This window comes from Ambystoma mexicanum, chromosome 9 (assembly GCF_040938575.1).
Source record: "Ambystoma mexicanum isolate Mex_15411 chromosome 9, UKY_AmexF1_1, whole genome shotgun sequence".
Taxonomy (NCBI): Eukaryota; Metazoa; Chordata; class Amphibia; order Caudata; family Ambystomatidae; genus Ambystoma; species Ambystoma mexicanum.
This window is the reverse complement of record NC_090931.1, coordinates 305,205,612-305,218,096: the sequence shown is the minus strand read 5'-3', so window position 1 is coordinate 305,218,096 and position 12,485 is coordinate 305,205,612. Positions and strand designations below refer to the sequence as shown.

The following is a 12,485-nucleotide window of genomic DNA, read 5'->3' as shown; positions in this document are numbered from 1 at the left end:
ATTGGTGCCTAGGTACAGTGTATTGCAGTAATCAATCTTGGATAATACAAGGGTCCTAGCCAAGGTAACACAATTGGTTGCAGAGAGAAAAGGGCGACAGGCTGTGATAAACTTGCAGATATATGCCGCTGCGGATGAGACTGAGTTAGTTTGTCTGATCAGGGATACAGTCGAGTCAATGTAGAAGGTTTTTGTGTCCTTGGCGGTTGGGATAGTATTCCCATCGATGATGAAGGATTTAAACGCAGGGTCGAGTTTGGTGAGTTTTTGTGGCGAGCCAAGAATGAGGAGCTCTGCCTTTTCATCACTAAGACAGAGTCCATGTTGAGCCATCCACGCTTGGATGACCTGGTAGATGGCATTGATAGCGAGGGCATCAGCCGTGTGGTCACCTGAGATAGGAATTAGTATCTGGGTGTCGTCAGCATAATTGGTGTAGATGACACCCAGATAGTCCAAGATATCGAAAAGGGGCTTGGTGAACACGTTATACAATGTGGGTGAAACACAAGATCCTTGTGGCACGCCACAGGAGACAGGTGCAGGTGGGGTGGCTGCTAGTGGAGAGAACACGCGCATTGATCTATTGTCTGAAAAGGAGCTAATCCAAGTTGTAGCTTTATCGGAAAAGTGTGCAGCTGATTTGAGGTGGTGGCACAGAATTTCATGATTGACAAGATCAAAGGCCGCCGAGAGGTCCAAAAGGAGTAAAAGGGCAAGTTTGCCTTTGTCTTTTAGATCTTCAATCTGTGTTTTTAGATCTATGAGGGCATTTTCAGTGCCGTGACGTGGCCGAAATCCAGATTGTCTAAGTCCCAGAAGTTTGTTGGATTCAAGGTAATCTTGAATTTGTAGATATGCTGCACGGTCGAGGATTTTTAGTAAAAACGGGACCGTGGTGATTGGCCTGTAGTTTGTGGGAATGCTAGCGTCCAGGGTAGGTTTTTTCAAAACGGGGATGACCCACGTATCCTTTAGATTGTCAGGTACAATCCCAGAGCTAAAGGAAGAGTTGATGAGCGTAGTGATGAAAGGCGCAAGGTCATGAGCTGCTTCCTTAATAATGGGCGCCGGGCGAGGTCGCCTTGGCAATTGGACGGTTTAAGGCTGGCGATGATCTTTTCCACTTCGGAAATGGAAAGTGGAGAGAAGCTGAAAGGAGTCAGAGAATCTCGGGTGGAGTGGTTAAGGGTGAGGATGGGGTTGGGTTGCGGGTTGGAGTGTAGGCTCGTTTGTTTGGTATTGATTTTGATTTGGAGAGTGGCAATCTTACCTAGTAGAGGCTCTTGGATTTTGGTGCACCACGTGCTGTCTTTGATGCAGGTATCTGGTGCAGTGACAGGAGTTTCAAGTTCTTTTAGGATTCTAAACAATTCTTTAGTGTTGGAGTTGGCTTGTTCGATACGTTTATTGTAAGTGTCTTTTTTTGCCTGGAATATGGCTTCCTTGTAGTTAAGGGTGGCCAGGAAGAGACACGATTTGTTGGCTGCGGACTGGTTACTTTTCCAGTGTGATTCCGCAATTCGTTTTTCTTTGCACAGGGTTCTGAGCTGGGGTGTGAACCAGGAGTTCAAGTGGGCTCTCGGTTTGGGTTTTCTCATTTTAGATGGGGCGATGATGTCTAAGGCTTTTTGCATAGGGAGGTTAAAGGTGTCAACCATAGCCCTGGGGTCGGAACATGAACGACCCTGGTCATTGAGAGCAGGAAGGAGAAGGGGGAGGAATCTGTCACAGGTGATGTCGCGTTTATTGCGGGTGGCAGTAGCCGGTGCAATGGTAGGAGAGAGGCTGGCAGGTTTGAACTGAATGTTAAACGTAATTAAATTGTGATCAGTCCATACATACTGTTGGTTAGAGATGATATGGATGGTGCAATTATGGGAGGCTAGCCAGTTGAGGGTTCTGCCCTTAGCGTGGGTGGGTTGGTTGATAAGCTGTATGAATCCTGCATTCATATGCATATTATCAACAGTCGTGGCAGCAGTGTCATTAGGATCAGTAAGGCCAAGGTTAAAGTCCCCAAGTATTGAGGCTTGGGATTTGGTTTTGGTATTATGAGTGATGATGTTGGAGAGGTCCTCAACGAAGGTGGCTAGTGGTCCTGGTGACCGGTAGAGTAAATGGAAGGTGATGGAATGGTTAGGGGTGACGGCTAGTTTGGCTGTCAATGCTTCCATAGAGGAGAAGTGATGCACAGAGGAGAGGTGGAAGTTTAGCGCATTCTTGTGGATAATGGCAATGCCACCACCTTTGGACTGATTAGAGTTGCGACCAGGTATGACATGCTCTCTTACCGAAAAGAGAATGGCCCTCATTACGACCCTGGCGGAAAGCGACTGACCGGACCGCCACAGCGTAAATAGCGTTTCCGCCATTGCACGATGGAGCAAAGTGCGGCCCATTCCGACCCATCGGGCACGAGCACCACGCCATGGCGGAAGTGCAAAGTCCGCGATGGCGGAAATGACCCCAAAACGGCCCACACCGCCGCCGTACGGCGCCCTAGGTGCAATACCGCCACCCATCATAGCGGACACCGCAGTGAGCGCCAACCGGAAAGTACGGCGACCGTAAATATACGGAAACGGAAGTAAAAACATGGGCCCGGAACGGGAAACAACACCCCGTACACCTATAAAACCACTAAATACACACAACCACTAAAAACACCACCCTGAGACACATCCCAACCCGTCATCCACCCTAGTGAAACCAAGAAAAATGGGAAAAGTAGCGAAGAAAGCGTGCGACCGCAAGCGGCAGGTCCACTTCTCCCGTGAGGAACTCACCGTGCTAACAGAGACCCTCCAGGAGAATGCCGCCGCCGTCTTCTCCACGCAAATGACCAGGACGGCACTTGCGAACAAGAAGGCCATATGGGCCCTGGTGGCACAGCGGGTAAGTGCGGTGGGGACCGCACCCCGCAACCCACAGCAATGCAGGAAGCGGTGGGACGACCTGCGGATACGCGTCCGTAGCATACTTTCTGCCAACCGCAACATTGCCACAGCCACCGGGGGAGGGTCGGAATCAACCATCAAGCTGACCCCCTGGGAAGAAATCTGTGCCTCCACCATTGGAATGGAGAGCATAGAGGGAGTCGGAGGGATGGAGAAAGGAGTGCAGACATCCGGAGAATCAGGTAGGTGGCCCAAATAAAACAATGCCAAAACCACAATGTACAATCATGTGAAGTACCACGTGCCCACATAGTGCAACAGAAACACATGGCCAGGAGAACGTCCACACACATTGGCCTGATAGCGCACTTTAAAACCACAATAAATACATAAATAATTAAAAACCCAAAAAACACCCACTACACGTGCAGCAGGCACACCCTAACTGCAGGCTGCCAAACAACTGCACCCTCACTCCACACACAAATGAAAGCACCTCCAAGGCCCCGACCCAAATCACCCTCAGGTACCACCCCAATGCATGTGATACATTGCCATTCCAATTCCCACAGACCCATCAATAACGCTCGCCCTCCTTTACTCCACCACAGGGTCCGATCCAAACGACGAGCTCCAGGACACCCCTACCAGCACACCTGCAAAGAGGGCCAAGACCGACGGCCAAAGACCCTCCACCTCAGCTGCACGCATCAAGACACGGCAGCAGCACATATCAAGTGGCAGCACACAGGAGGGAACATCAACAGGCACCCCAGCAGCCAGCATGCCCACAACAGCACCACCACAGGTCCCCCCAATGGATGCCACAGAAGGTACTGCCTCTGGTGGCAGCAGCACCATAGGTGACACCCCATTAATGGCAGCATGCTCCGACACAGAAGACGGGGATGTCGAAGTCAGATCCATCCATGACCTGTCCCAATCCCCCTGTCTGTTCCATTCCGTACACCATGAGGATACCACGCAGGGGCACCCACAAGACGACGACTGGCCATCCCCCACAAGCCCTGTGGCAGGGCAACATGAGGCGAACAGCCCCTCTGTGACACCACCGCAAATGGCCATTGCCCAGCAGAGGCAACAGTCCCTCGACCAGTTAATCGTGCAACAGCAGCAACTGGCCACGCTCCTCAAGGACCATGCCGATGGATGTGGGGGCACTAAGGCAGACATAGAAATATCAACTGAGACACTTAGGGCACAAATCGAGAGTAGCACCGAGAGCCTGAGAGTCCAAATGGAGAGTAGCACCGAGAGCCTGAGAGTCCAAATGGAGAGTAGCACCGAGAGCCTGAGAGTCCAAATGGAGAGAAGCACCGAGAGCCTGAGGGGGGAACTGCATGCGACGTCCAAAGACGTATGTGCCGAACTTGCCGCAGTGCGCCGTGTGCTCACTGAGCTCTCACAAACCCTTAGGGACATGCATGGACGTGAGCAGGCAGAGACATCATCCGTTGCAAGTTCCGTCCAGGGCAGCCCCCAACGTAGATCTGGGAGGAACCTGCGCTCCACAGGCAGGGGTGCCCCTGATACCCGCAGAGGGGGCTTGCAATAGCGACTGCCCACTGACAATGAGCATCTTTGGACACTGGTGTTCGGGGGGAGGTAGGAGGGTGGAGGGGGTGTGTTGGGCTCACTTGGGTGGCGGGTCGATAGGGTGTTCAACATGATATCACATATGCCATAAACAATGCACGATCAAACAATGAGATGTGTGGACAATGATCTTTGTGTACTAGGCCATCATAGGCGTACAGTCCTTTTTGTGCATGTACCAGACACACACAGTGCCACGAGTCCCGTGTCCATGTATCAGCCACCAGGCGTGAGTGCTAGAAGCATGCATCTATGAGATGCTAAATTATTGTGAATTACTATCTACACAGGCTGCGCTTGGTAACCAACGTAAAGCCACTGATGTGCAAAATTTAAACAAGAATGATGGGGAATTAATCACAGAGATATTCTACTGGTTTATTAGTAACAAAGAGCAAAGTTGTTCATTCACAGGTAAAGTGTAACACATCAATTGTGTTGAATGAGTCTGAACTTGGATGAATTACACAGAGCAATTTATATGCAATCAATAAAACACCCACAATTTATATGCAATTGCGCAGCATATTTGTTGAGTACTTCAAAAACCAAAACTTGAATGAATCACATTGTTTGAGATAGGCTTATTCGCCAAAACACACACAATTTATATGCAATTGCGCAGCGTATTTCACATTAAAGAAAAGCCAAGAATTTGCCAAAACATGCCAACACGTGTTTCAACCAAAGAGGTCGTCCTCAGGGCATACAAATGTAGTTTACCATTTGCATTAATCTATAATTATTGAACCTTGGCTTGAAATCGAAACAACCAACGTCAGAGGTAGTGGGTCAAAAAACAAGAAAAAACAGGAGAGAAAGGAGAAATAGAAAGAAATAAAAACATACCGTTAGAGATAATATATGCAATTGATTGTTCTATTTCCTAAAATAGGGATAAATGAATCTATCCATACCTTAAATATGATTGAGGTTTCCTAATACTTGATTCAACTTTCAGTAGTTGAGAGATTTAGTGATTTCTACATGCTTGACTGGACAGGGTCTGTAAGTTATAAAGACTTGGTATAATATGACACATATTTTAGTTCAAAAGTCTGCATTGCTAGTAAGTTTAACATCTAATTTGTGAAAAGTATGGAAACTATAATTACCAGTCTTGCAATCAAGAGGTAGTTGTCGTTCGACTGATATGCCGCTGTTGCAGTATAATTGAAATGTAACGCACGTTTTTAGCGTGCCTTGCCTTTAAATTCGGCCGTAATCTGTAACATGGATATGACAACGTATTTAAACACTTGTTATAAGGAACGTGCTGCATAAGCTTTTCGTTTGGTATCGTTAGGGCGTAGAACTGGCTTACCGGCATACGCTCCAAAAGTTGATGTGCTCAATGGCCGGTTGTTTCTCAATACTGAAGGCATCGGCACAATCCGGGGGTTACTATAGTAACCTTCCCGGGTTAGGTCAGGTGATGTAGTCATCTGACCCTGTTGCTTGGATACTCCTTACAAGCCGGAAATGCATAAAACAGACATTTGAGGAAAGCTTCCTATGCGGAAGCTCATTCATTTACGGCAATATTTTTGCAGCGACTTAATTACATATAGATATTTTGATGTTAATACTGTGTACAGCTTTGACATCAACAAAAAGAAAACTGAAATAATCCGTACTAATTCTAATCCTATGTTAGGTGCGGATATTGGATAGTTGGTGCTAAATATCAACCTCAATTAAGAAATCAAAATAAATGTGGTGCGCTCGAATCAGCGTGCAGACATGCAAATAACTGCCGGTTGGGCTGTTGGGACAAATATAAACAGTGACTTCTCACAGAGTGGGGTCACTAGGCTGAATATAAATGCCTCGGGCATAGTCGGTAAGCTGTATCGGTTTGCATGGGTTTGATTGTCTGTTTTTTAGCATTAAATTCGTACAAATTATAGAAACACATTCAATTCATGGTCTTGGTTCAAACCAAGTGACAGGCAACGTAATTTACAAATCATTCTTGCTTCCTGTTGTCGTAGGGTCAATTCTCTGTTACCACCTCTCGGATGTTGTTGGATGTGTTTGAGTCCAATGAATTTGATGTCTTTAATATTATCCAGTTGATGATGCTTCTGCCAATGGGAAGCTAAAGGAAGTCTAATATCCTGGCTACTAAGATTGTTGAGGTGTTCTCGAATCCTGAAACGGACTTCTCTGATCGTGCTGCCAATATACATTTTCTGACATACACATAAGATACCATAGATAACAAATTTTGTACGACAATTAATAAAGTCAAATATTTTGGTTTGAAGTCCATTATGGCAGCTAAAGATTTTTGTAGGTGCTAAAGCATGATGGCAAAAATTGCATGTCCCGCACTTGTAAAAGCCTGCTGGCTTTGTGCTTGTAGTAAGCCAATTTGCCTGTCCAATTGGGTCAGGTTTAAGGAAAGAGGGACTGAGGATCTTCCTCAAAGTCTTTGCCTTGGTAAAGATAATACTGGGTCGATCAGTAATATACGATATCAAATCAGAATCTAGGTGTAAAATATGCCAATGTTTTTTCAGTATATACTGTATGAATTTGTGGTCACTTGAATATTTTGTGATGAAGTTGACATGCTTAGGATATTGTTCGCTGGACACTTTTGTCTTATTTATCAGCAATTGTGGTCTCGGTATTTTCTTGACCGCATCAGTAGTTTTCCTGATTAGTTGAATTGGATACCCTCTTTCCCGAAATCTGTGTCCAATTGACTTACATTCTATTTGAAACATTTCATCCTGGCTGCAATTTCTTTTCGCTCTTAACATTTCACCTCTGGGAATATTTTGGATAACACTTTGTCTATGGCTACTAGTTGCATGCAGTATAGAGTTTACTGCAGTTTCTTTCCTAAAGGTGCAGGTTTCGATGTTGTTTGACACAATGTTAATCTTAAGATCTAAAAAAGTAATTTCTGCTGCATCCATATGTCCTGTAAACTTAATATCAAAGGTGTTATCATTAAGGTAAAGCATAAATGCTGCAAAATCTTCTTTACTGCCTTCCCAAATCGCCAGGACATCATCAATATACCTTTTCCACCTGATAATGTTGTGCTTGAACGGATTGTTCTGAAAAATATATTTTTCCTCAAAGTAGGCCATGAATAGGTTGGCCAAAGAGGGCGCATATTTCGCCCCCATCGCAATCCCTTTAATTTGCGAGTAATAGTCACCATTGAAAAGGAACTGATTGTGTGTAAGTGTAAATTCCAAAAAACTTTTAATCATCTGTACATGTGTATAGTGTGAAGCAGAGTAGGTTCTGAAGCTAAAATCAATCGTATCCAGGGCCAGTTGGTGTTGAATTGAAGTATAGAGGGCTTCCACATCTAGAGTCACTAAATAGTATGTGGGTTTCCAGATAGTCCCTTGTAATATTTGCAACGTATGTGTTGTGTCTTTAATATATGCTGGGATTTCCGGTACCAAATGTTTAATACTACTGTCTATATAGTCAGCGAGTGCTTCGGTAGCTCCTCCCTGGCCACTCATGATTGGTCGAACTGTTGGGAGAGTGAGAAACGGCTTGTGGACCTTGGGTAAAAAATAAATTGTTGGCATAAGTGGTTTGGAAATCGATAAAAACGCTTTTTCATCATCTGAAAGTAGTCCTTGGTGATACCAAAACTGAAGTAAAGTTTGTAATTCTTGTGAAGTTAGTAATGTGGGGTTAGTAATAAGTTTCTCATAACATCCAGGCGTGGTTAAATGTTCCATTGACATTTTAATGTAATCTGATTTATTCAGAATGACAATGTTGCCTCCTTTGTCAGCCTCTTTAATAATGATTGAGCTGTCTTCACATAAATCTTGTAGTGCCTGTCTTTCCAACTTGGTAAGATTCTGTTTCCTGCTGCAACAATTTTGTTGAAATCCATCTAGGTGTTTATGAATTTCCTTGGTGATTGCCTTGTAAAAGATATCAATGACATTGTCTCCAGCAATAGGTGGCATGAATTTCGATCTATTCTTATGTTCCTTAATATCCATATTTCGTTGATGAATGCCGAGTTCTACTTGAATATCACTGACAGTTTTAGATCCCTCTTCCATGAGGTTGGAAAGTAAGTGTATATTTTCTATTTCTTGAATACTTTTAGAACTGGTGGCTGGGAGTTGCTCTAAAGGTCTATACATTTCGACTTTATTATGAAAGAATTTTTTAAGTTTGAGTTTTCTTGAAAATTTGTAAAGGTCAATTTGAAGTTCAGTCATATCAGATGTAGCATACGGTGCAAATGAAAGCCCATGATTAAGTACAGATTGTTGTAGTGATGAGAGGTGTTTATCAGACAAATTGATGACTAGACTTTTAGTATAGATTTCGGTTTGGTTTTCTTGAAACTGGATCTGGTGAGTCTTTTGTTTGTATCTTTCTCGTCCTCTCCTCCTTGCTCCTCTTCCTCTTCCTCCTCTGAGGTTGTTGGAGTAGGTAGATTTTTGCGTCCTAAAGGGACATTTTTAAAGAATCGGACTTGTTTATTTTGAGAGTTATAGGTAGATTGGTTACCTTTCTTATATCTTTTAATTTCTGCCAGAAAGCCTCGTCTGAAATGACGAGACCCTTCTGCATTAATCTGTTCTCCCTCAATGTTAGGGTTAGTAGTGGTTTCAATTTCTGAGTCTGTGTCAGATGTGACGGGTGACGCTGTAGGCGTGACTATTTGTGATTGGTCCCCATCATATTTAGGTTGATAGGTGTATACTCTATCATTTAGATAGTCCTTTTCATCTCTATAAAATTTCCTGAATTTACGTAACTTGATTTCATCTTGATATTCGACTAAAATCTCATTCATTTTGGCATAGTTTTTAACCTTTGAACTTTCTGGGTTACTCATTTCTGTGATTTCAATTTTTAGTTTGTCAATTTCTTTAAGTACTCGAGTATGCTCGCGTTCAGCATGTATGACCAAAATTTTCATCATATTCTCCGAGCTGGCTGTGATATTACTTTCCCAGTCAGCTGCCAGATCCTGATCATCTTTATGTACGAAGTCGGGGAAAATTAAAATTCTTAATCCTCTCGGTATAATGTCTTGCTGTATATAGTTTTTGAGTGATACTTGTTCCCAATACTTGTTGATTTCTTTCTTGCATAATCTTTCTAATTTAATAAATTTCTGAATAAGCGTTTCTGATACATTAGGTCTAGACTTAAAGGGATTAGTATCTGAGCCCCTAGGTGCAAAGAGGGCAGCACTGTCCTCTTCTCTGTTTTTAAGGTAGTCTGTCATAATGAAAAACAATGCAAGTTATTTTCCTAAATTTGGAAACAGTGCAGCAGTCCACAGGGCAAATGAAACTGAAAATACGGTATGTGGAAGTGAAGCCCTAGTCAGGAATGCGCACAACTGGATTTTCATGAAAGGAAGTAAAGTAAAATTGTGGTTGAGCTGCTGTCGTGTAGGTAGTGAGATGATCTGCCACTATCACCTTGAAGTATATCAAATTATTGTGAATTACTATCTACACAGGCTGCGCTTGGTAACCAACGTAAAGCCACTGATGTGCAAAATTTAAACAAGAATGATGGGGAATTAATCACAGAGATATTCTACTGGTTTATTAGTAACAAAGAGCAAAGTTGTTCATTCACAGGTAAAGTGTAACACATCAATTGTGTTGAATGAGTCTGAACTTGGATGAATTACACAGAGCAATTTATATGCAATCAATAAAACACCCACAATTTATATGCAATTGCGCAGCATATTTGTTGAGTACTTCAAAAACCAAAACTTGAATGAATCACATTGTTTGAGATAGGCTTATTCGCCAAAACACACACAATTTATATGCAATTGCGCAGCGTATTTCACATTAAAGAAAAGCCAAGAATTTGCCAAAACATGCCAACACGTGTTTCAACCAAAGAGGTCGTCCTCAGGGCATACAAATGTAGTTTACCATTTGCATTAATCTATAATTATTGAACCTTGGCTTGAAATCGAAACAACCAACGTCAGAGGTAGTGGGTCAAAAAACAAGAAAAAACAGGAGAGAAAGGAGAAATAGAAAGAAATAAAAACATACCGTTAGAGATAATATATGCAATTGATTGTTCTATTTCCTAAAATAGGGATAAATGAATCTATCCATACCTTAAATATGATTGAGGTTTCCTAATACTTGATTCAACTTTCAGTAGTTGAGAGATTTAGTGATTTCTACATGCTTGACTGGACAGGGTCTGTAAGTTATAAAGACTTGGTATAATATGACACATATTTTAGTTCAAAAGTCTGCATTGCTAGTAAGTTTAACATCTAATTTGTGAAAAGTATGGAAACTATAATTACCAGTCTTGCAATCAAGAGGTAGTTGTCGTTCGACTGATATGCCGCTGTTGCAGTATAATTGAAATGTAACGCACGTTTTTAGCGTGCCTTGCCTTTAAATTCGGCCGTAATCTGTAACATGGATATGACAACGTATTTAAACACTTGTTATAAGGAACGTGCTGCATAAGCTTTTCGTTTGGTATCGTTAGGGCGTAGAACTGGCTTACCGGCATACGCTCCAAAAGTTGATGTGCTCAATGGCCGGTTGTTTCTCAATACTGAAGGCATCGGCACAATCCGGGGGTTACTATAGTAACCTTCCCGGGTTAGGTCAGGTGATGTAGTCATCTGACCCTGTTGCTTGGATACTCCTTACAAGCCGGAAATGCATAAAACAGACATTTGAGGAAAGCTTCCTATGCGGAAGCTCATTCATTTACGGCAATATTTTTGCAGCGACTTAATTACATATAGATATTTTGATGTTAATACTGTGTACAGCTTTGACATCAACAAAAAGAAAACTGAAATAATCCGTACTAATTCTAATCCTATGTTAGGTGCGGATATTGGATAGTTGGTGCTAAATATCAACCTCAATTAAGAAATCAAAATAAATGTGGTGCGCTCGAATCAGCGTGCAGACATGCAAATAACTGCCGGTTGGGCTGTTGGGACAAATATAAACAGTGACTTCTCACAGAGTGGGGTCACTAGGCTGAATATAAATGCCTCGGGCATAGTCGGTAAGCTGTATCGGTTTGCATGGGTTTGATTGTCTGTTTTTTAGCATTAAATTCGTACAAATTATAGAAACACATTCAATTCATGGTCTTGGTTCAAACCAAGTGACAGGCAACGTAATTTACAAATCATTCTTGCTTCCTGTTGTCGTAGGGTCAATTCTCTGTTACCACCTCTCGGATGTTGTTGGATGTGTTTGAGTCCAATGAGATGCTGACGAATTTCACGGCCCTCCTGTGCCTCGCAGACTCCTTGAGGTGCTGCCACATCCCCACCCTCATCATGACCATCTTCAGGTGCTTGCAGTTCTGCGTCAGGGGGCATGGTTGTAGTCCTCCTCATGCTGGTCCCGTGGGTTCCGGACTGGTGTGAGGAGCCATCTCTTCAGTGGATATCCGGCATCACCTGTATGTGGACGATTAGGAGCTCATTAGGAAGCGTGTTCCATAATTTAGCAGCCATGATAGGGAAGCTGGTTCCACCTGATCTTTGGAGATTGAAACGTGGAACAACAAGGCAGTTTGAATGAGCCATTCTGCGGGGTCTGGTGGAGTTGTGGAGGGCAAATCGGTTGGCCAGGTAACAGGGAGCTTTGTTGTGAAGGCATTTGTGGGTAAGAGCCAAGGTTTTCGGAGAGATTCGGTGTGGGATTGAGAGCCAGTGAATGTTGCATCTAGTGTCGGAAATGTGTTGGCGCCTGGGGATGTTGAGGGCTGCTCTAATCGCATTGTTTTGGACAATTTGTAACTTGTTTAGGTTGCAGCGATTGGTGCCTAGGTACAGTGTATTGCAGTAATCAATCTTGGATAATACAAGGGTCCTAGCCAAGGTAACACAATTGGTTGCAGAGAGAAAAGGGCGACAGGCTGTGATAAACTTGCAGATATATGCCGCTGCGGATGAGACTGAGTTAGTTTGTCTGATCAGGGATACAG

General features: G+C 43.4%; 1 protein-coding gene across 2 annotated transcripts; it reads right to left on the bottom strand.

The window, feature by feature from the left end:
* Positions 1-4,881: 4,881 nt before the first annotated feature.
* LOC138487997 (uncharacterized) lies at positions 4,882-8,737 on the bottom strand. 2 transcript variants are annotated; one of them, XM_069614697.1, is made up of 2 exons: positions 5,633-8,737; positions 4,882-5,523 (listed from the first exon to the last, which is right to left on the bottom strand). In XM_069614697.1, the coding sequence occupies exon 1, from the start codon at positions 8,735-8,737 to the stop codon at positions 6,422-6,424; it is 2,316 nt and encodes a 771-aa protein (XP_069470798.1). In that variant the 3' UTR covers positions 4,882-5,523; positions 5,633-6,421. The 2 variants fall into 2 exon arrangements, with proteins under 2 accessions (XP_069470798.1, XP_069470799.1); XM_069614698.1 differs by having other exon boundaries at positions 4,882-5,743; positions 5,842-8,737.
* Between the last annotated feature and the right edge of the window lie 3,748 nt (positions 8,738-12,485).

Bases quoted from the DNA above. Each gene is read 5' to 3' on its own strand.
- LOC138487997 (XM_069614697.1), bottom strand. From the start codon at position 8,737: ATGACTGAACTTCAAATTGACCTTTACAAATTTTCAAGAAAACTCAAA.